Source organism: Lucilia cuprina, chromosome 6 (assembly GCF_022045245.1).
Source record: "Lucilia cuprina isolate Lc7/37 chromosome 6, ASM2204524v1, whole genome shotgun sequence".
Taxonomy (NCBI): Eukaryota; Metazoa; Arthropoda; class Insecta; order Diptera; family Calliphoridae; genus Lucilia; species Lucilia cuprina.
Window position 1 is genome coordinate 58,681,613 of NC_060954.1, and position 20,331 is coordinate 58,701,943.

General features: G+C 28.1%; 4 protein-coding genes across 8 annotated transcripts; 3 read left to right on the forward strand and 1 right to left on the reverse strand.

The window, feature by feature from the left end:
• Window positions 1-591: 591 nt before the first annotated feature.
• LOC111677847 (glycerol-3-phosphate acyltransferase 4) lies at window positions 592-9,313 on the reverse strand. 3 transcript variants are annotated; one of them, XM_023439047.2, is made up of 7 exons: window positions 8,922-9,313; window positions 8,425-8,760; window positions 3,106-3,348; window positions 2,709-2,945; window positions 2,136-2,369; window positions 1,174-1,430; window positions 592-1,106 (listed from the first exon to the last, which is right to left on the reverse strand). In XM_023439047.2, exons 1-7 carry the CDS (start codon window positions 9,057-9,059, stop codon window positions 809-811), a joined length of 1,743 nt encoding a protein of 580 aa, XP_023294815.1. In that variant the 5' UTR covers window positions 9,060-9,313; the 3' UTR covers window positions 592-808. The 3 variants fall into 3 exon arrangements, with proteins under 3 accessions (XP_023294815.1, XP_023294813.1, XP_023294814.1); XM_023439045.2 differs by lacking the exon at window positions 2,136-2,369 and having other exon boundaries at window positions 8,922-9,312; XM_023439046.2 differs by lacking the exon at window positions 2,709-2,945 and having other exon boundaries at window positions 8,922-9,310.
• Window positions 9,314-10,529: 1,216 nt separating this feature from the next.
• Window positions 10,530-11,430, forward strand: LOC124420885. Of its 2 annotated transcripts, none has more exons than XM_046955289.1 (2): window positions 10,530-10,995; window positions 11,051-11,430. In XM_046955289.1, exons 1-2 carry the CDS (start codon window positions 10,639-10,641, stop codon window positions 11,324-11,326), a joined length of 633 nt encoding a protein of 210 aa, XP_046811245.1. In that variant the 5' UTR covers window positions 10,530-10,638; the 3' UTR covers window positions 11,327-11,430. The 2 variants fall into 2 exon arrangements, with proteins under 2 accessions (XP_046811245.1, XP_046811244.1); XM_046955288.1 differs by having other exon boundaries at window positions 10,530-10,998; window positions 11,051-11,429.
• A 723-nt stretch (window positions 11,431-12,153) lies between these two features.
• LOC111677848 (eukaryotic translation initiation factor 5A) lies at window positions 12,154-14,815 on the forward strand. Its single transcript, XM_023439048.2, has 4 exons — window positions 12,154-12,289; window positions 13,313-13,579; window positions 14,237-14,438; window positions 14,531-14,815. The coding sequence occupies exons 2-4, from the start codon at window positions 13,371-13,373 to the stop codon at window positions 14,600-14,602; spliced, it is 483 nt and encodes a 160-aa protein (XP_023294816.1). The 5' UTR covers window positions 12,154-12,289; window positions 13,313-13,370; the 3' UTR covers window positions 14,603-14,815.
• Window positions 14,816-15,884: 1,069 nt separating this feature from the next.
• Window positions 15,885-19,319, forward strand: LOC111677853. 2 transcript variants are annotated; one of them, XM_046954237.1, is made up of 2 exons: window positions 15,885-17,945; window positions 18,020-19,319. In XM_046954237.1, the coding sequence occupies exon 2, from the start codon at window positions 18,071-18,073 to the stop codon at window positions 19,316-19,318; it is 1,248 nt and encodes a 415-aa protein (XP_046810193.1). In that variant the 5' UTR covers window positions 15,885-17,945; window positions 18,020-18,070; the 3' UTR covers window position 19,319. The 2 variants fall into 2 exon arrangements, with proteins under 2 accessions (XP_046810193.1, XP_023294822.2); XM_023439054.2 differs by having other exon boundaries at window positions 18,040-19,319.
• The last annotated feature ends 1,012 nt before the right edge of the window (window positions 19,320-20,331 follow it).

The following is a 20,331-nucleotide window of genomic DNA, read 5'->3' on the forward strand; positions in this document are numbered from 1 at the left end:
TAAATTACAAAAGTTGAAAATACGACTTTTTTATAACAATATTATAATTTATAAAAATGTTTTATTTATTGAAATCCGAACAATCTACTATTCGAAGTCTATGATATGAAAAGAAAATACATTTTTTGGAAAGTAAGCCAAACATTCCACTTTTTATTTATTGCAAAACGTCGAAAGTCGACTTTTTGTTTCAATCATCGAAATTAATTACAACGGATATTTCTTTCCAATACTTAAATAAAAGACAACAATGCCATTTTTTACAAAAAATATAATTTTCATTTTTGCATCTCAACGATTTTACAGAGTATTACCAAAATTCGTATTTTATATGTATGTACGTGGTGTCGGGGTATCTTAACAAAAACTGCCCCGTAAAGAATATACATGTTTGTGTGTCGAACTAAAAACTAAATAATGAAAAAGGTGTGCCAAGTTTGTTCCTAAAACTTGGTATCACTTTATGCTTGAAAGTGATGGAAATGGCAGACAACCAATGAAAATTTTGAACGAATTCCTATTTAAACGACATTACAGAATAATCATATTATTCTTTTAAACATTTTCTTTTTCATTGAATTTATAATCACATTTTTGTTTTTTTATTCAAAAATTCATTTCTCTTTATTTGGTTTCACTTAAATAAACGTTTACTCCAAAAAATTATTTATATATACGTTAAAATAAATTACAAATTGTTATTAATGGTTGTATTATGTGTTGGTTGTTTTTTTTAACAGGATTTTAGTTTGGTAAAATTTACCATGGAATTGTGAGGCCTACAACAAACAAAAAAATGCTAAACTATTTAGTCTCCTTTAAGACGTTTTATAAATTCGACTTGTTGCATTTCTTTCCATTCTTTTTTAGGTTTCATACGTTTCAGTTGACCGTCCCAGACCAAATCGACCAGGCCACCCTGTTTGGCAATTACACTTTTAACACGATTCGCAAAATCGATGGCAGATTCACCTTGTTGTCGATACATGGGCGGTAAATACCAAACATCACAGACAATGGCCCACGAAGTCATCATCATGTAAAGATATTGAAGCATAGAATACTTGGAACTATTCCAGAAGGCATCACCGAAACGGGGATCATACCTACAAAGATTAATTATAGTGTTTAGTACTTTATATTACATGAATTTAATGACAGTGTTTAACTTACTTTATAGCAACTGGATAGATGACGCCACCTACTTCAAAACTGCCTTTTTTGAACTGCATTACGGAAGTGTTATTGATACAGGTTCCCTCGGGGAAGATAAGTATTGGCGGGTTGTTGGGATCTGATACGTGCTGTTTAAGACGTTCTGCCACAGCATGTCTGTCTTTGGCTTCACCTCTTTCGAACCAAATGTGTGGTGAGGCTCTGGCCAAGGCTCTTTGTAAAATACCTAAGAAACCACCATGACGTTGACCAATCTATTTATTTTGTATAGTTAGATAAGGAAAATTAATTACATATAATACGAGTTTAAAAAGATTTTGATGTTTCCAAGAAAGTGTTTTAATTCTAACTCCATGTCACAGAATTCTATTCCTATCGAAAATGGAATTATTTCCTTTATTGAAAAAATTTTAAATTTGATGCAAAATGAATTTTAAGATTGAAATTTTCAGTTAAGATTAATTAAGGAATACAAGAACTATTTCAATAGTTTATCTTTAAAATAGTTGAGGGAAATAAAAATAAAGGAATAGAAACCATTTTTATAGAAATAAGGGACAATGAGGACAATATGGTTACATATTAACTTCGGGTAAGTGTAACTGTTTTTCCAAGATGAAAAACCAATACCATATTATGGGAGTTTTATTAGTTTTGTGTCCGATCTTGAATATAATTCATTATCGAGAAAGAACCAAAAAGATATGTTTTTAAAACCAAAAACAATGATTGGATTCTATGATGGATATTGTTTTTCTCATCTCGACAAACCATGTTAGTAACTTAATGTTAACATGTAAACATATTTTTAACCTAAACTTTCATAGAAACATCAAATAATGAATCGTATATTTGCAAACATTCTTAAACCATTTTGCGGAACACTAAACTAATGCCAATTAATGGAACAATTAAAACAAAAAAACCCGCACGCATGCATGCATTCCATTCATACTTACCAACGAATATGTGGTGTCACACATCAGCACCAGTACATCAATTGGACTGGTGTGATTGGCCACACAAATACCCGTAGTGGGACGATTTTCTTCATTATGATAATTGATAACAGCCGAAATGGCACTAGACAGCACTGAGAAACAATGCCTTAGGATATTATTGACCACATGACGTTTACGTTCTCCATCAGGCATGTAGCCAACAACAGCTGTACAAACAGTAAGCCATACTACCTAATATAATAACAGTATGAAGAGGCGAGGCAGGAGGGCAAAGACATGAAAACAACACAACAAAAATAAATGAGGCACATAAGATGATGGACATATGTTACACACAAAACAAAATACATAAACACACATTCGAGATTTTGGAACAAACAAGACAGCATTTTTAATTATAATAACCCCATAGAATATATTAATAATTTTAAATCCAGTTTAACAAAGTTAACGTTTAGTTTAGAAAGCTTTCTTGAAGGTGAGCTATTGGCCATTTGGATGAATCAACATAGATTTTAAGCAAGCAATATGTTGGTTTTAAACTAGTTAAGTTAACCATAGGATTCTCACCAAAGAGAAGGTACAATCTGTTGATAAAATTGCCACATCTAGAGGTGATGTATGATTTGCCACACAAAAGCCAGTAGCTTTTGGTTTATATTGAATATTATGGAAATTTATAACTGCCGACAAACAGCAGACTATTAAACGAAAGGTTACTTTAAAAGCAATATCAGCAAAAAAGTGGCGCAATATTTTAAACGGTATCAAGGCCACTAAACTATTGGAAGTAACAGCAAATGCCACCTATGAAAAAGAAGTCATATTAAAGATTTTCATAAAAGTTACAGGAATTTATAATAATTCCTTAAAAAAACCAAATTGTATCTCTTTTTTTCAAATTTGTTGCTGTCGTAATGTTTGTTGTAAATTACTTTTAAAATTATCATGTATTTATTATACTTACACCTATAAAACATACTAATACACGCAGGGGCATTAATATTGTATAACGCACTATGAAACCAACCACCCAGATGAGTGTTATTTTCCAATTGATAAACTCATATTGACGATTTGTGCGTGTCAATAGATTCCAACTTTTTAATTGTTCAGCCTCAAAACGTGATGTTACTTCATCTTCGATAATAGCCTCTACACCAGCCTTAATATAGTCCAGACATCCTTCAAAATGAAAACTGATATTTTCCTGTAAAGAAAATTAATTTAATTTATTTGTTTTTTAATGATTTATATGTGTTTTCTTGACTAATAAAGTTGAAAGTTATTGTTAATTAACAAAAGATAAAATTTTAAAAGAGAATTTGTACCCTTTTTTCAAGTGTTTGGGTTATAAATACGATTTATCTAATCTGTTTCTTTTATCGAATATAATTAAAGAAAAAACAATTTTATAACAATTAATTATGAGAAATAAAAACAGTACAGGAGGTAAGAGGTTATTAGAAAGTAATATTTATTAAGACTTCCGCGAAAATACAATCTTTTCCGTTTGTAATTTTCACCTTTGGTTAAACCTGGTTTAATATATGTTTCGTGTTTTCCAGTTATCAAGAAAGTTACATATTACCTTAGTTTAACTGAGTGTAATTGGCCAATTAAACTCAAGTTATAAGTGAGAAAACACAATTAACAAAAACAATAAAACAATGATTTCGGAAGAACAAAAACTTAATATTTTAAGTAAATTGCAATTTTCTGATTTGTTTTGTTTTATTTATTATTATTTTAAATGGTTTTTAATATTTTTCCAAAATTTTCAATTTTACAAAAGTATTGTTTGCAAAAAACAGCTGTTCATTGTTTATGTTTTTGAGTGAAAAGTTGGCAATACTAACAAAGTAAACTGAGCTTAAATATAAAACTGAAAAACAAAATCATCGGTGAAAGTCCGCCTAAATTTGTTCCGAGTTTAATCTAAAAGCAAGTTAAGCATAGTTTAACTAAAGATTAAGAAACCCGCCATAATGGCAAGAAATGCAAAAGTGTAAACAGCTTAATCTCGTACTCAAAAATATCAAAGGGTTTAACATCAGAATCAATTTATTTTTAGATTAACTAATCTGTTCATTTGATTGCCAACTCAAATACCCGCCCTAAGTCTAATGTTGAAAACAACCAGATCTCAAATGTTAGATAATTCAGACACGCCTCCTGAATTCAGTACCCCGTTTCTGTATTTTTTACATCGAGAAAAATTGTCTGTAAATTTATAATCATCAAGGAAATTAAAATATGCAGCAAATGCATGTTTTTTGTGCTGTCTCATATGGACTCATGGATAATATATTTACACCTTTCAGACCAATTTAAGAATTTTGGCATCGATTCTTTAAAGCATATTTTTGCATGAACGCATAATTTAGCATGATTTGACCTTTGTAGCGTATTTAAAGCATATTTTTGAGTTTTTAGAGAATATTTTTTGAAAACATTTTTTTTCAAAATATAATCTTAATTATATTTCAATTTTTTTCTCGATTTGAAAAAAACAAACACAGAAACGAGGAACAAATCACCAATATTAAATATTTTGAAAGTAATTCTAGAAAATAAGTTTTTAAGGGCTGGTTTCTTACTACTCAGTTAAACTATGTTTAACTTGCTGTTAGATTAAACTCGAAACAAATTTAGGCAGGGTTTAACCAATGATTGTGTTTTTCAGTTTTAGATTTATGTTCAGTTAACTTTGTTAGTATTGCCAACTTTTCACTCAGAAACATAAACAATGAACAGCTGTCTTTTGCAAATAATACTTTTGTAAAATAAAAAATTTTGGAAAAATATTAAATAAATATTTAAAACAATAATATATTAAACAAAAAAATTAGAAAATTGCAATTTACTTAAAATATTAAATTTTTGTTTTCCCGAAATCATTGTTTTAGGGCGGGTTTCTTACTCATTAGTTAAACTAGGCTTAACTTGCTGTTAGATTAAACTCGTAACAAATTTAGGCGGACTTTAACCGATGATTGTGTTTTCAGTTTTAGAGCTCAGTTAACTTTGTTAGTATTACCAACTTTTCACTCAAAAACATAAACAATGAACAGCTGTTTTTTGCAAACAATACTTTTGTAAAATGTTTATTGAAAACACACAAAATATATATTAAACTCGGTTTAAACAAAGAATGTAGATTATTTATCTTTTTCTGAAAAACCCGTCCTAAGTTATGTTGAATTTCAAATTCGAATTTATGTTCAAAATTCGGTGCAAAAAGCTTGAAAAAATTAGGTTCTGCTTATAATAACTGGAGTTGCCACCACTAGTAGGAATAATTTTGGTCTATCCATAAAAACTACCGCCTTAATAAAGACTCCATCAAGTCAAAATTGATATATAAATGCATTCTCCTATTAGTTTTTACAAAATTGTATGCAAAATTAATTTAATTTAACAAATTTTAAAAATACACAAATTAGCCACAGTTGAATATAAAAAAATGTTTATCATAAAATATTCAAAAGTTGGTTGTTGGTAGGTAGTAAATACATCAAAGAAAACGTTTATTTTTATAAGTTAAATACATAATAAAAACAAAAGTATTTTTATTTGTGAGAACATTTTGTTGTTTTTACAAAGAAAATATCAAATTAAATGCGCTATCATAAATTGATAAAAACACACACACACATTGAAAATAGCCAAAAGTTTAAAATTTGTTAACAATTTTATACGAGTATTTAAGCGATCTTTGGTAGATCGTTTTTTTCTACATGTTTGTTGGTCATAACGTTTTATTTCTAATACCGATCAATGGTCAACCAAAATAATTATGTATTTAATAATACTAATACAACAATAATAATATTAGTAATTTCTTGTATGTTTGTTATCATTGTTTTGATATTAAAACAATAAAAATGAAGAACGTTAGCATGTGAATACATATAAATTGCACTAAATGAAACCATTTGTCAATAGTTGGCAAATACTAATAATAATCGTACAACAAATATTATTAAAAAAAATAAAATTACTCATGCATTTTAAAAAAGTTTAGTTATGTGTAGTTTTTTGCTAAATGTTATAAATCTGATGTTGTGAATATTTTTCGCTTTTTATAAATATATTTTAATAAAAAAAATAAATTTGGGCAAATAGTTTTTGAAAGATATAGTTTAAATATTAAACAAAAAGTACAAACAGACTACTTGTTTATCTTAGGTATACATCAGTGTATGTAGTTACGTACACATGTATGTTAACTGAGTGTAAATTTTACACAGATAATTCAAGTTTTAAATACATACATGTGTATACTGAAATTAGTAAATCAAAGGTCAATATTATTCAATGTAAATCCAAACAAATGTACATACATACATCCATACATTAAAATAAATAACATTTATTTTAAATACAAACTTATGTACAATAGGGCGTTTCGATTAAAACCTTTTATTATTATTTTTCTTTGAACTTTATATTAAGGTACGTTTTTGTAAAGAATAAAAGTTAAATATGATTTTTATTAGTATTTCAGAAGTTTATTTCAGTTTCATTAATAATTTATTTAAATTTTTAGGATATTAGAAATAGGAAGATTTGGCAGTTATAAATGAAGAATTATATCGGACTAAGGGCAAGTTTTTCTGATTAAGATAATCTTCATTCTTTGGTTAAACCGGGTTTTATATATGTTTTGTGTTTTTCAGTTATCAGTAAAGTTACTTATTATCTTAGTTTAACTGAGTGTAATTGGCCAATTAAACTCAAGTTATAAGTGAGAAAACACAATTAACAAAAACATTTAAACAATGATTTCGGAAGAACAAAAACTTAATATTTTAAGTTAATTGCAGTTTTCTGATTTGTTTCGTTTTATTTATTATTTTAAATGTTTTTTTTTAACATTGTTTGCAAAAAACCGCTGTTCATTGTTTATGTTTTTGAGTGAAAAGTTGGCAATACTAACAAAGTTAACTGAGCTTAAATCTAAAAATAAACGTTTTATAGAATACAAATTTAGTTTGTGAATAAGGGGGTAAAAATTTAGCAAAATCCCACGACAATTGAATCTTCGCTCCGGAACGACCCGAGTCATACTCGGCCAAAGATTGTCAACCCAGCGACAACTGTATCAACCGAAAGTTTTTCGCCAGGAAAGAACTATCGGCCACAATCGAGCTGCTACAACAACAACTATGCGCTGGTGCTGATGCGTGTAACATCAAGAAATATTTAAAACTTATCCGCTTTTAAATACTCTTTTAAAAAATCATTGTGCATAAATTCAAATGATATGAAAATTGTCATTGGTGTACATAGAAAGTACATTAATGATATAGTTGATGATTTGATACAAAATAAAGTCTAATTGAATAAAGATCTGCATATATGCAATAACAAGTTTTCCCAGAGAAAAAAAAAAACAGCAATTAAGTGTGGCAAATTTTTTTAGCTAGGTCTTTTGCACTCATATTGTTAGCAAAAAAAAAATCCATTATAATTGTTCGTATGATTTTTTTAAAAACAAACATACAAACAAATGTATACATAATATACACTAGTATATCAAAGATAATCGAATAAAATTCTCAACAAATAAATTAGTTTTCTAATTAATTATTTTTTGTTTCTAACTCCATAAAAACAAAGAAAATTAAACAAATGACAATTTCTCATGGTTATGGTTAAAATTTAAAAAGATCTTATTTTAAAAATTATTTAAAAAAATAAGAGATTTTGAATTTGAGTTCCTAATACAGGTATCCGAATTAATGATTTTGTAGTTTTGTTATCGATAAAAATAATAAAATTTCTTATCAAATGGCTAAATGTTAAAAAAATATAAATATCTGACGTAACTTTTTGGCAATTGAAAAGTTTCAAAGAAACTACCTTTGGAATCTAATATTTGTAATAATTATTCTTTCATAATTTTAAGTTTTCATTCCTGCTGTATGGTAAATTATGGTAAAGCAGCCAAACATGGAATTCAATAACACCTATTGAGTAGTTATAATCATCAAAAACTATGCTTTTTTTTAACCCAACAAAGGTTATTACCAATTACACACAACGCACCCATAGTAACTTAAAATAGGGAAGTCATAGTTCTAAAATTATTTTAATATTTATGTATATTAAATGATCTTTTGATCTCTCTCATAATGCACATACCTATCGCCCCATACTAATGTTATCAAAACGAACAAATACCACCCACACATACATACATATGTATGTATGTATACATCTAAATAAAATTTGTTCATATAACTTTAAAATAATCTAAAAAAAGGGTAATAACACTTACATCTTTTATATTTTCTTTTAGTTTATCCTTATTGTAGTTAGTATCATTTGGGGTGGGCAGCAGTACATTATCCCTGTTAATTAAGGTGTTGCCATTGGCAGATATGACATTGTCTGATTTGTTTTCATCATCATCGTCATCTACCTCTTCTTGTAGTTGTTGTATTTTACTAGTTGGACTAGATTTATCACATTTATGTTGCTTAGCATCATCATCACCATCGCCCTCTCCATGTGTTGCTAAATAAAGCTGCTTCTGTTTTAATTCTTCCAATACTTCCCTTCTCGCAGAACCCTGACGTTCCTTGTGGGCTGTTTCTATGCTGACACGTCCATACTTTCCAAAAAAAAAATACAAATAATCAAAAGATATCAATATTAAAGTGAAATTAACAAATCACAACGATTAACTAACTGACTGCACACAATGACTTGTTACTTTTGTTCGTTTAGACAGAAGAAACATCTCACACTATCACTTTGTTGTTTGTTATTTACCTCGAATATCCTTAATAATAGTTGCACATAAAAGCGACGTACACCAATTGACTTGTTGATGGCCGACAAGAGTATTAAAAACACAACAAATAAACCAGAAGAAATCCAGACTGTGTCAATAATCGATATGAAAACCATTTTACAATTTCCAACTTTTCTATATTTTTTCTTCTGCTTTTGTGGATAAACAAATCTGACAATGACACACAACCTTCAATGGTTTTATTTTCTTGTTGTTTATCGAAGTATCTTTTATTTTATTTTCACGTAACTGGTAATTATAAATTGGAAACGTATATTTAGTGCGCGTTGGCCGCTTAAATCACTGAAAGTTTTTGACTCTCATTAAAAACATCTTTTGCCTTGGAAACGTACGCTACAAATAAAATATATTTGCTGGATCAAGTATATTAATATACTGGTCTTATGGGACCAGCTGATTATTTTTTCAACATAAAAATTACAAAAACAACAGGTAATTTTTGACAGCAAGTTTGCTTATAAAAACACAACAGGCAAGCTTTGACAGATATTTAGATGTATTACAAAAACTATTGCCTGTGTTTGTTGTAGAAGTTTGATGTACAACAAGTTTAATCGTCATTTAAATTTATACACTTTTGTGATGCTTCTTCGTTTTGTCAAACCATTTGTCAAAATGTTGACATATACCAGACATGGAAAATTGCGCACTATTGTACTTTTAGATATCAAAGAAAATTCCGAAGTACCCCCGTTTTAGTTTTTCATAACATAAAAAATAGAATATGAAATAGAAAACAGAATGATATACATTGCAAATTAGTCATTAATGTCTGAAAATTATACAACTAGAGCCTTATTCGAGTTATGAACTCGACAAAATTCAGCATAAACAAATATTGTGGATCAAAAAAATCTTCCTACCAAAATTGATGATGATACATGTTAGCCCCATTTCAGAAATTTAATTTATAACTTTTATAGTTTATATCCAAATGTAAACATGAAATAAATGAAAATTATTTTGGTTACATTTTTTTAAATTTGGTTATTTTCTAGGGTTCTATGGTTGAAACGAAAAGTCGACTTTTTGACTTTTTGCATTTTATGAAAAGTCGACTTTTTGACTTTTTGCATTTTATGAAATGTCGACATTTTGCATTTTACGAAAAGTCGACTTTTCGACTTTTTGCATTTAGTTAAAAGTCGATTTTTTGACTTTTCGACTTTTTTCATTCAATTAAAAGTCGATTTTTTGACTTTTAATATTTTATAAATAGTCGATTTTTCGACTTTTTCCGAGTTTTCGACTTTCTTCGACTTTTTCCGACTTTTCGACTTTTTCCGACTTTTCGACTTTTTCCAACTTTTTGACTTTTTTCGACTTTCCGACTTTTTCGACTTTTATTTACAAAGTCGACTTTTCGACTTTTTTCATAAACGATAGTCGAGTTATCGACTCTTTTGGAACTTTTTTCGACAAAAAGTCGATTGTTCGATTATTCGAAAGTCGATTTATAGAACCCTATTATTTTCATTCGAGTTTTGGTTGGAAAAAATTTTTGTTATGGCAACACTGGAACCCAATTGGGTTCATTAATTAAAAAAAAATAGTGGTAACTTTAAAAAAATACAACAACTCTAAGAATTGTCATTCAAATTTGCAACGCTCAAAAATTGCCAAAAGTTATTGTATTTTAAATGTGCACCTTTCACATTTCACTTTATAACAATAATGGAAAATAATAAAACATTTTGGATGGAGTTTCTGGACATATACCAGGCTCATCCCGAATTATGGAATTTTAAAAGTGATGACAATAAAAACGAACAATTAAAGGAATCAGCTTATAACATTTTATTACAAAAAATGAAAGAACTTATGCCAGAGGCAACAAGAGATTTAGTATTGAAGAAACTGAATGTATTTCGTTCCTCATACCGACGAGAAAATCGAAAGGTGAAGGACAGTATGAGAAGTGGATCTTCGCAAGCTGATATTTATAAACCAAAATGGCTTTTTTACGAAAAACTTAAATTCTTGGACAACAAAGAGGATGACAATATTGCGATATCACCCTTTGATTATGATGTAGTAAGTGGGAACGAATAATTAAATAAATTTTATATTAAATTCTTTTTTGCAGACATTTACAAAAACATCAAAGAAAAATGAAAAGGAACCACTTGAAAATGATCTTTTACAGTCTTCAGAAGATGAAGAAGTGCATTTGTTTAAATATATGCATGCCAAGTTGCAAAAAATAAATGGAAAACAAAAAAAAGTTGTACAAAGGATCATTTTAGAAGCCATATTTGCAGCTGATGAAGGCATATTAGATGACAATATATTAAAAAAATTCCTACAATCTTTATATGTTAATACACCTTCAACATCGACGGAAGCATTAGCTTTTGAATAAATTAATGCTTAAGAATTTACATTTCTGTCAAAGTTTTTATATTGTTTTTCAAAAAAAGTATATATGAAAATATATACATTTATTATTTAAAAAAATTCATTGAATAGTGAAAATCTGTATATAGAATGTACGTTTTAATTATATTTGTCTTTTACTTAATTTCTTATTTCATTAATATATAGCTACATAATTTAAAATATATTTCATATGTATTTGAAAACAAATTTTATAAAAAATATTTTTGAAGTTGAATTTTATAAATTTATATTATTATATATTTCACCTTGGTGAGAAGTTTTTTTAATTCCGCACATACTTTCAGCTCTTTTTACAAAGTTAGTTGTAACTCATTTCTTTAAAATTGTTTACAAAGGATTTGGAAATATCAAACAATAAGTATATTTAAAAACCAATTGTCCTCAATCTGAACATTTATTTATATTAATGATAGACAAAAGGTGGATGAATAACTGAAAATCTTTTATAAAATTCAGAAAAATAAACATATTTTAAATTTAAAAGAGCTTAAAATGTCCAAAGCACTTAAGTTAAAATTGTATTAAAAAGCGCAGAAATTAATTATAAAATTATAAAAGGAATTCGCTTTACTTTGACTAGATTCGTTGATTTTAAAAGAAACATTTAGAGGATTCCTTTTAAACGAGAATTTTACTCGGAATCAGTTAAATGGAGTGATTATCCGTATGTACATTCCTTGAAAAACAGTTATTTTTGCAATATTCCTCAGCACAAACATACTGTCCCCAATTTGTTGCCAACTCTTTATAAAAATGGCAACTCTGCGAACAACTACAAAATACAACACTGTCTTTGTAGCCAACAAACAAGTGCTTGAGCAAATGCTTGAACTTTCATTGTTCATGTTTAAACGGATATATTTTTTTTGTAGCAGGGTCTTTTTGTTTCGCCTCTTTTTTGGTTACGACAACCTTAAAATCACATGTGAGTATTTTAAATAAATTTGTTGAAAAAATTAGCAAAAAATACCGGAAAATTAAAGGTGAAAATGCAAAAAATGAAAATGTACAACAAATGCCACAAAATCAATGTGTTAAATAGTGAAAATTTATAAAAGTGCAACAATAAAAAAATGCGTGTACGGAAGAAAAAAAGAAAAGCATTTTTCTTGAGCAGCCGACGACGAGCCGCAATGAGGAGACAGAATTTTTTTTGTATATTTTTTTTTTTCGCAAACATGTATGATTCAGTTGTATTCAGTGCGAATGTGAATATTAACATTTTTGTATAAATCTTTTTAAATTTTTTTTTGCATAGAATTAAAACTAGCGAGGTGTGAGTTCTTTAAAAAAAAATCGTGTGAAACAGAGAAATTGTAATTAAAACAAATTTTTGTTGTTGGCAAAATTAAGATAATAATTTGCGAAGTTCGATATTAAAAGTGTTGGCATGAAATAAGTTTTTTTAAATGATTTACAAATATTTAGCTTTATTACTACAGGTTTAAACAAACGTTTAATTGTTAAAAATCGTATTCTTTTTTTAATTTTACTATAAAGAGGTTATGACGTTGTCGGTCGGGTCAGTCCGTCTGTGTTGAGTTTTTTTTTTTTTTTTTTGTTTTCAGTCTGTTTCAAGCAGAAGTCTGTATCTGTATTGTTGTTATAGGTAGTGTTGGTGGTGTGTGTTCTGGTGGTACATTAAATTTTTGCACTTCTATACTTATTGGAAAAAAAGCGTGTGTGCAAAAAATATTTTTTCATTATTTTAACATTTGATTGTATTTGTGTTGGTTGATTAAGAAAAAAACCGAAAATGTTTCGAGAATAGTGAATAAGAAAGTTGAAAAGAATTTATAATACTCCAGTATTAAAATATCGAGAAAGTGTTAAATGAGGCGTGGCATTTTTGTCAATATTTACATTTTTTGTTTAACTAATAATTTATTTGTATTTTATTTGTTTTTTTTTTATTAATTTTGTTTTTTTGTTTGTTTTTTATTTACAGATATATTCCTTATTACCAGGGTCTTAACTTGAACTTTAATAAAAGTACTTTATAAAAAATGGCTGAAATTGAAGATCATCATTTCGAAACCGGAGATTCTGGTGCTTCACAAACTTATCCTATGCAATGTTCCGCATTGCGTAAAAACGGTTTTGTTATGCTCAAGGGTAGACCCTGTAAGATTGTTGAAATGTCAACTTCCAAAACTGGCAAGCACGGTCACGCTAAAGTTCACATGGTTGGCATTGATATTTTCTCAAATAAGAAGTAAGTTGACACACTATACAATTTAATAATAGTAATAAATCCATATTTTAAACTTGGTCAAGTTTAAAGATATGAGTCATTCCTTTTTGTTTGTTTTATAGGTACATATATGTATGTATATAACATTGATTGTTGTTTTTGTTAATTTATATTAGAGGACTATATATATAGACCATCGTATGTTTAGGAAGAATTTAAAAATATTTGTATTTGTTTAATAAGATTTTGATCTCATTAAAATTGAGGTTATCTATTTTGAAAAGAATATCAATTGCATGTTTACGTTTAGGACATTAATCTTTAATATTATAAATAAGAAAAAAATGTTTAAACTAAAAGCTATACAATAGATTAGTCCATAGAACAGCAATATAGTACGTAGACAAGTCGATTGTCCATTGGCTAGACAAAGGAGATGTCCATAGTGTAGGAAAGAGATTAGGCAAGTCTAGACTTGTTCATAGCAGGTCAAACGTGTCGTCCGCAGACTAAGAAATAAGTAATGTACTAACTAGTCAACAGAAAAAAACAAGTATTTTAGTATTTTCAGTTCTACAAATGTCCACTTTTTAAAATTAGTACTATATCTAAACTAAATATTTTGAAACAGATTCGATATTTAATAAACATTTATTTTACACTTTTTTTCCTTTACAGATATGAAGATATCTGTCCATCTACTCACAACATGGATGTACCCCATGTAAAGAGAGAAGATTACCAATTGACCGACATCAGTGATGACGGTTACTTGACCTTGATGTCTGATAACGGTGACATCAGAGAAGATCTTAAATTGCCAGAAGGTGATTTGGGTATTTCTTTGAGAAACGATTTCGATAACGGCAAAGAACTTTTGGTAAGTTGCCTTCAAATAAGCCCTTAATAAAACTAAATTTTAATAAATATTAATTAATTTTATTTTTTATTTTTCTTTCATTCTCCTTACAGTGTACAGTCCTCAAGTCTTGCGGCGAAGAGTGCGTTATTGCTACTAAGACTAATACTGCTCTTGACAAGTAGAGTGGTTTTAGTGTGTCTTAAGAAGAGTTCTTTTTTTACCAATAATAAAAAAAAATTAAAAATAATAAAAAAAAATATGTTGTGTTTTTACCATCTATATAATACAACAACAGCTATAACAAAATAACAAACAACATTATTCAAATTTGAAGATTGAAGTAATAGAAAAAAAGGACTTGTTAAAATAATAAACAAAAAAACAAACAAACTCTAGTTGCTGCAAATTTCTTTTGCATTTAAATGTAAACAAACAAAAATAATAATAACAAAACATACAATTTGAAGTATATTTTACAAATAGTCTGTTTTTATAATAATAACTTTATAATATAATATGTTTATCATATGTAATATAAAGGAGTTGTCTTCATCTTTATAGTTTTTTTTCAAAACACTTCAGCACCAACCAAACAACTATTATTATAATAATAAAAGTCGTCGTTGTTGTCTAATTATTCCAACTTATTATTTTTTATACTTATATCCTAAAAAAAACAAAAATTTACTTCGAATTTATTTTAATAAAAAGAAGATAAAACAAAAACTAAAAACTAAAATTCTCAATATTTAAATGCAAAACAAACAACGTCAACCAACTAGGTGTGTAATAATTGAAAATTAAATAGACCTTCAAGAATATAACAAAAAGTAGTGAAGAAGGAGAAGCGTGTTAAACACACATACTCCAAAAAAAGAAAACCTACAAATAAAGATGAAAAAAACTTTAATTAAACAAAATTTTTGCCAATAAAAATTTTATACTTTAATAAAAAAAAAAAGAAAAATTTAAACAATTTTAAAACTCAATTTTTTTCTTTTTTACTTATTTTTTGTTCTTTTTTACAAAATTCTTCTCACATTTTGTTTTTTTACAATTTTTTTCTTTAAACATTCAATTCCGCTTTTACACCTTCATATAATTAATTTTTTTACTTAACAAATTGTGGCAGCTTAAATAAGAAAAACAAAAATGCTTTGATATTTTATAAATCTGAATATAAAAATATTACTACTGTATCTTATAAAAAAAATGAAATGAAATCAAAGAACTTTAAACATAATGAACAAAAAAAAAATCTTGTAATCATCCACTTAAAGATGCCTAAAAACGAATGAAACAAAAAAATATACTTAAGAAAATCTTAATTTGTTTATCAATTAAAACAGAGGAAGAATTGAAGACGATGGGTCTAAAATAATAGGGTTTTATATTAACAAGTGGGAATATGTGTACTTGCTAGACAGAAACAGAAAGAGAGAGAGCGAGTGAGAGGAAAGTTATATCAAGGTTAATTTTTGTTTAAAGGTCATTGACTTTTGCCAATAACAACAACAGCAATGTCTCTTGATTCGCATGCTTAAAATTTGTCTGCCAGGTGGTGGTTTTCAACTATTATTCCCTAATGGCATTTCAAATCATATTACTCACAATGTGTTTGTATTACGTACTTGTAATATTTTCTGAAGTTATTTAGAATTGATTCTAAAAACTCTTAATTTTAACGGATTATAGGCCGAAAATAGTTTTATGAAAATTTTGAATAAAACAGGATTTAAATGTCAACTTAGAGCGGTTTGACAATCGCTTAAAGTAGCGAACAAAATCAGCTGATTAAGTATTCAAAAACAACTTTGTAGGATTAAGTTTAATTTCTAATCCTTCACCTAAAGACTGGCCCTTAAACATTAAATATTAGTAATGAAAAAGGGATATTGAAATTAAAAAAAAACTGAACAAAGTACACATTACATAGTGAATACCAATTTGATCGAGAATTTCTCTATCACATTTTGTTTTGAAAACGTCTTCTTTGGCCATAATTGAGACGTTATTACTATATGTTCAATATGTTTTTCGAGTTTAAGGGCATGATATCTCGAAAACTTGATTTGATAAAGAAATTTTGAACTTTAATTTACTTACGAATTAATATTGAAATGTGTTTACGAAACAACAGATTTCAGATTATTCGAACATGTATTGTAAAAATAGCGATTATATATAATTATCGATTTTGATTATAAGAAGTTCGAATAAAGAAAAAATAAATTATGATTTGAGCAGCGAATTACTTACTGCAATCGTATAAATACTCGAATATATTTTCGAATAAAGAGCTTGAATAATTTGGCAACTCTATTTGCAACTTTTTATAACAAGGTTGCATTTTTAAAGTGCAGAAAATTGTGACACCATGTCTAGATTATACAAATGTGTATTTCTCACTGTATTAAAAAATAACGACAACTTACAGATTATTTTACTGAAACTATGCTAAATTTTATAAAAGAAGGTAAAATGGAATACAATTATTTTAAATAAATCCTAATTTTACTAAAACTCTTTTTAAAACATTAATTTTAATTGCACAAAAATGATGTTTGTTATCAAGACAAAGTTGTTTAAACAATTGTTTTCACAACTTTGTCATAACGATTTTATAACGCTTTTAAACGCCATCTTTTTTTTATCATGATAACAATTTGACGTTTAGCATAACATAAAATTTATCTAATCTAGACAAGAGGTAACTATGACATAAATATGTTATAATAGTTAGGTCTTTATAGTTTAATCAAAAGTCTACTTTAGGTTTGCATTTATTTGAAAATAGTCTATTGGACTTTATAATATATTAAAAACTTAATTTTTAATGTTTTATTAGAGGGGTCAAAATATTCGATTTTTTTAAACAAATTAAAATTAAAACAAAAAGTCGTCATTTAGACTTTTTACAATTTATATATAAAACTCGACTTTTTGTTTATGCCAACATTTTCCGAACTTTGCTCGACATTTTCCGACTTACGGGGTTATTATGTAAATCCCTTCCCCTCACTCCATTTCATTTTACATATAAATTGTTTTTATATTTTCAAATATTTGTGTGCAAATAATAGGGTTAATGATGACTTTTAAACCACTTTCTTATAATATAGTTGGGTCATCGTTCTGTTTTTACCAAAATGTTATGTATTAAAAAAATATATATACAAAGAAATTTTAAACAATATGCGTCAATCTAATTTTACATCTTTGCATATTTTACTACGAAAGGCAACCTAAAATTATATTTTACCTATGTGGCAATATTGTTTATTTTATCAACTCTGCTGTTAATGCTACCTGATGTTTAAACAAACAGGCTTTGATATGGTAACACCTAACAAAAATGGTTTAGTTGTCACAAATTAAGTTATTTATAAAAATAAAGGTTTTGCCACAAAATCTGTTTCAATTAACTAAAACAAAGTAAATATAAACCTTAACTATTACGCTGCCGTAAAGCAATAAGAAGCTTTAATACTAATAAAACAAAATTTATTTTTAAATAAACACAAGGTAAGTAAATTCTCTTCCTCACTTTTGTCCAAGCAAATTTATATCTAACTTACGCGCTAATTGACACAAATTAGTATTTTTGTCTTTTTTTCAGAAGGAACTGATTTTTTTACTCAGAAGACAAAATGAAAAAAGTTGCACGTATGCGTTTATCACCCAACAACATGAGTGAAGAAGTAAGCAATAATCACAATACTGGGGCACAATCTCAAAGTTCAAATAATGAACCCTTAGTACGTACGACAGGTCGTATTAAGAAACCCAAAGCAGTATTTGATCCCTCAGACAACTATTTACCACGCGCTCAACGTTCACTGAATGCGATGGCCGCAGGAGCTTTGCATCATAATACGAACTCTTCACTGGAAAGACGTGCCAGTTATACAAAGGCCTCTACTATATCGCCGGTAGCAGACTATATTGAAGCTAAAGCAAAAGATGCTTGCACTGTTTGCAAGAAAAAGGAATCGAAGCGTCCTGTATTTGCCAATAAAAATCCCCTAATAACTTGTCAGGAGTGTCAGCGTAAAATACATAAACAGTGTTTAAAGGTTGATTTTGAAGATTTTGAAAGCATTCAACGTAACTACAAGTGTGATCTTTGCTCTAACTGCAGAATATGTAATGATAAATTCACTAATCCCGAAGAGGAAATGATCACTTGCTCGAAATGTACAAAATCTTTTCATTTGGTTTGCTTCCCCTCCAAGATTATAAAAACAGATAATCAGCGCAATTGGAAGTGTAACAAGTGTCAGGTCTACAATCACATTACTAATGGCACCACTCTACCGGTTAAGAAAATACGTGAAATTATCGGGGGTGGAGAACCAATGGTGCAAACTACTCCTGTTAAATCGGCCAACGCTGAAAATGAGAAAACTCCTGCGGCCGAATCAGCCAATAACGATGCAAAACAAAGTGCTACTTCTCCTTCATCGCAAAAAAGATTGAATGATTCAAAAGAAGTAGCTGAAGCAGTTGAGTCGAGCCCTCCACCTGAAAAACGTGCCAAGGTTACGACTCAATCTCCCGATACCATAAGTGTGGAAACCACTTCACTAAATATGCCTTTAAAAACAGATTCTACGGTGCTTTGTTATACGCCCAATGAAAATTTCGATGATATTCCCGATGTGAAGGAATGGTCGGTCGATCAGGTGTATGAATATTTTTTCAAACACTTTCCCAATGAAGCTCATGTCTTTAAGGACGAAGAAATTGATGGCCGCTCTTTGCTTTTGCTGAAACGCAGCGATGTTGTTAAAAAACTCCCCATCAAGTTGGGACCATCTTTACGTATTTATAGTCTTATTTTAAAGATACAGGCTCAATTAAATGATCCTACCCTGGGTTGGAATTGTGGTTTATAAATGAGTTTTTTTTTTTTCTTTTGAAATGGTAAATCTACTGGGTAGATTAACATTTTTTCGTATTTTTCTTTATAATTTTTTTCTTTCATATATAATCATATTATTATTAATATTAGTTGTAAGATTTCTTTTGAACCATTTTAATATTTTCATCACATAATTTCTTAAAAAGAAGAAAACACCTTTTCTATACATTGATTCTACATTATTCGTTTAATGTAAATGTAGTAATAATAACATTTCATTCACTTTGATTTTATTTCTTTAAAACACTCGTACAAATTATTGAATTTTTATTTTAGTTTATATTTGAAATATATTAATTTCTATTAAAATATGTTTAGTTTAACATTTTTCTTTAACAATGCAGTTTGTTATCTTTAAAATTGTACTTTTTTCTATTACAAATATTGAAAATAAATATTAGAATTAATAAAAATCAAATGTTAGACAATTTATTTTGAGGCTGCTGAGTAAAAAATCTTTACAAAATAATTTAAAAGGGGTCAAGGTTTGGTGATTTCTTGATGAATATGAAGAGTATATCAAAATTGTCAGAATGCTATTTAAGGAAATTTTCCAGAATCATAATGTACTAAATTTTCTCATTTATTCTGATCCAGTAGAATTTTGTTTTTTTATATACTAGTTGCGGGATTTAAATATAAAAAATTTGTGTATATAAAACGGTAACCCCTCAAAATTTGACCTGCCAAAAAAGTACCAACCCGGTATTGGATACTCCATAGAGAAAAAAGTCTTTGCTTTAGCCAAAAGCTCGCTGTCCAGATGTTGAATTTCGCCAGTTTACCACAAATAATAAGAAAATTTAAAATAAACAACAAAAGTACTTTTCTCAAATGGATATCTTTTATCAATAATGATAACTACACATATAACATGACAACTTTCTTAATTTATTGTCCTAAAATACCCCTGAAGCATATTTGTAATTTGTTAGATATAGAAATCAGTTAAATTTTCTTATGCTTAACAAGTTGGAAAGTATAGTC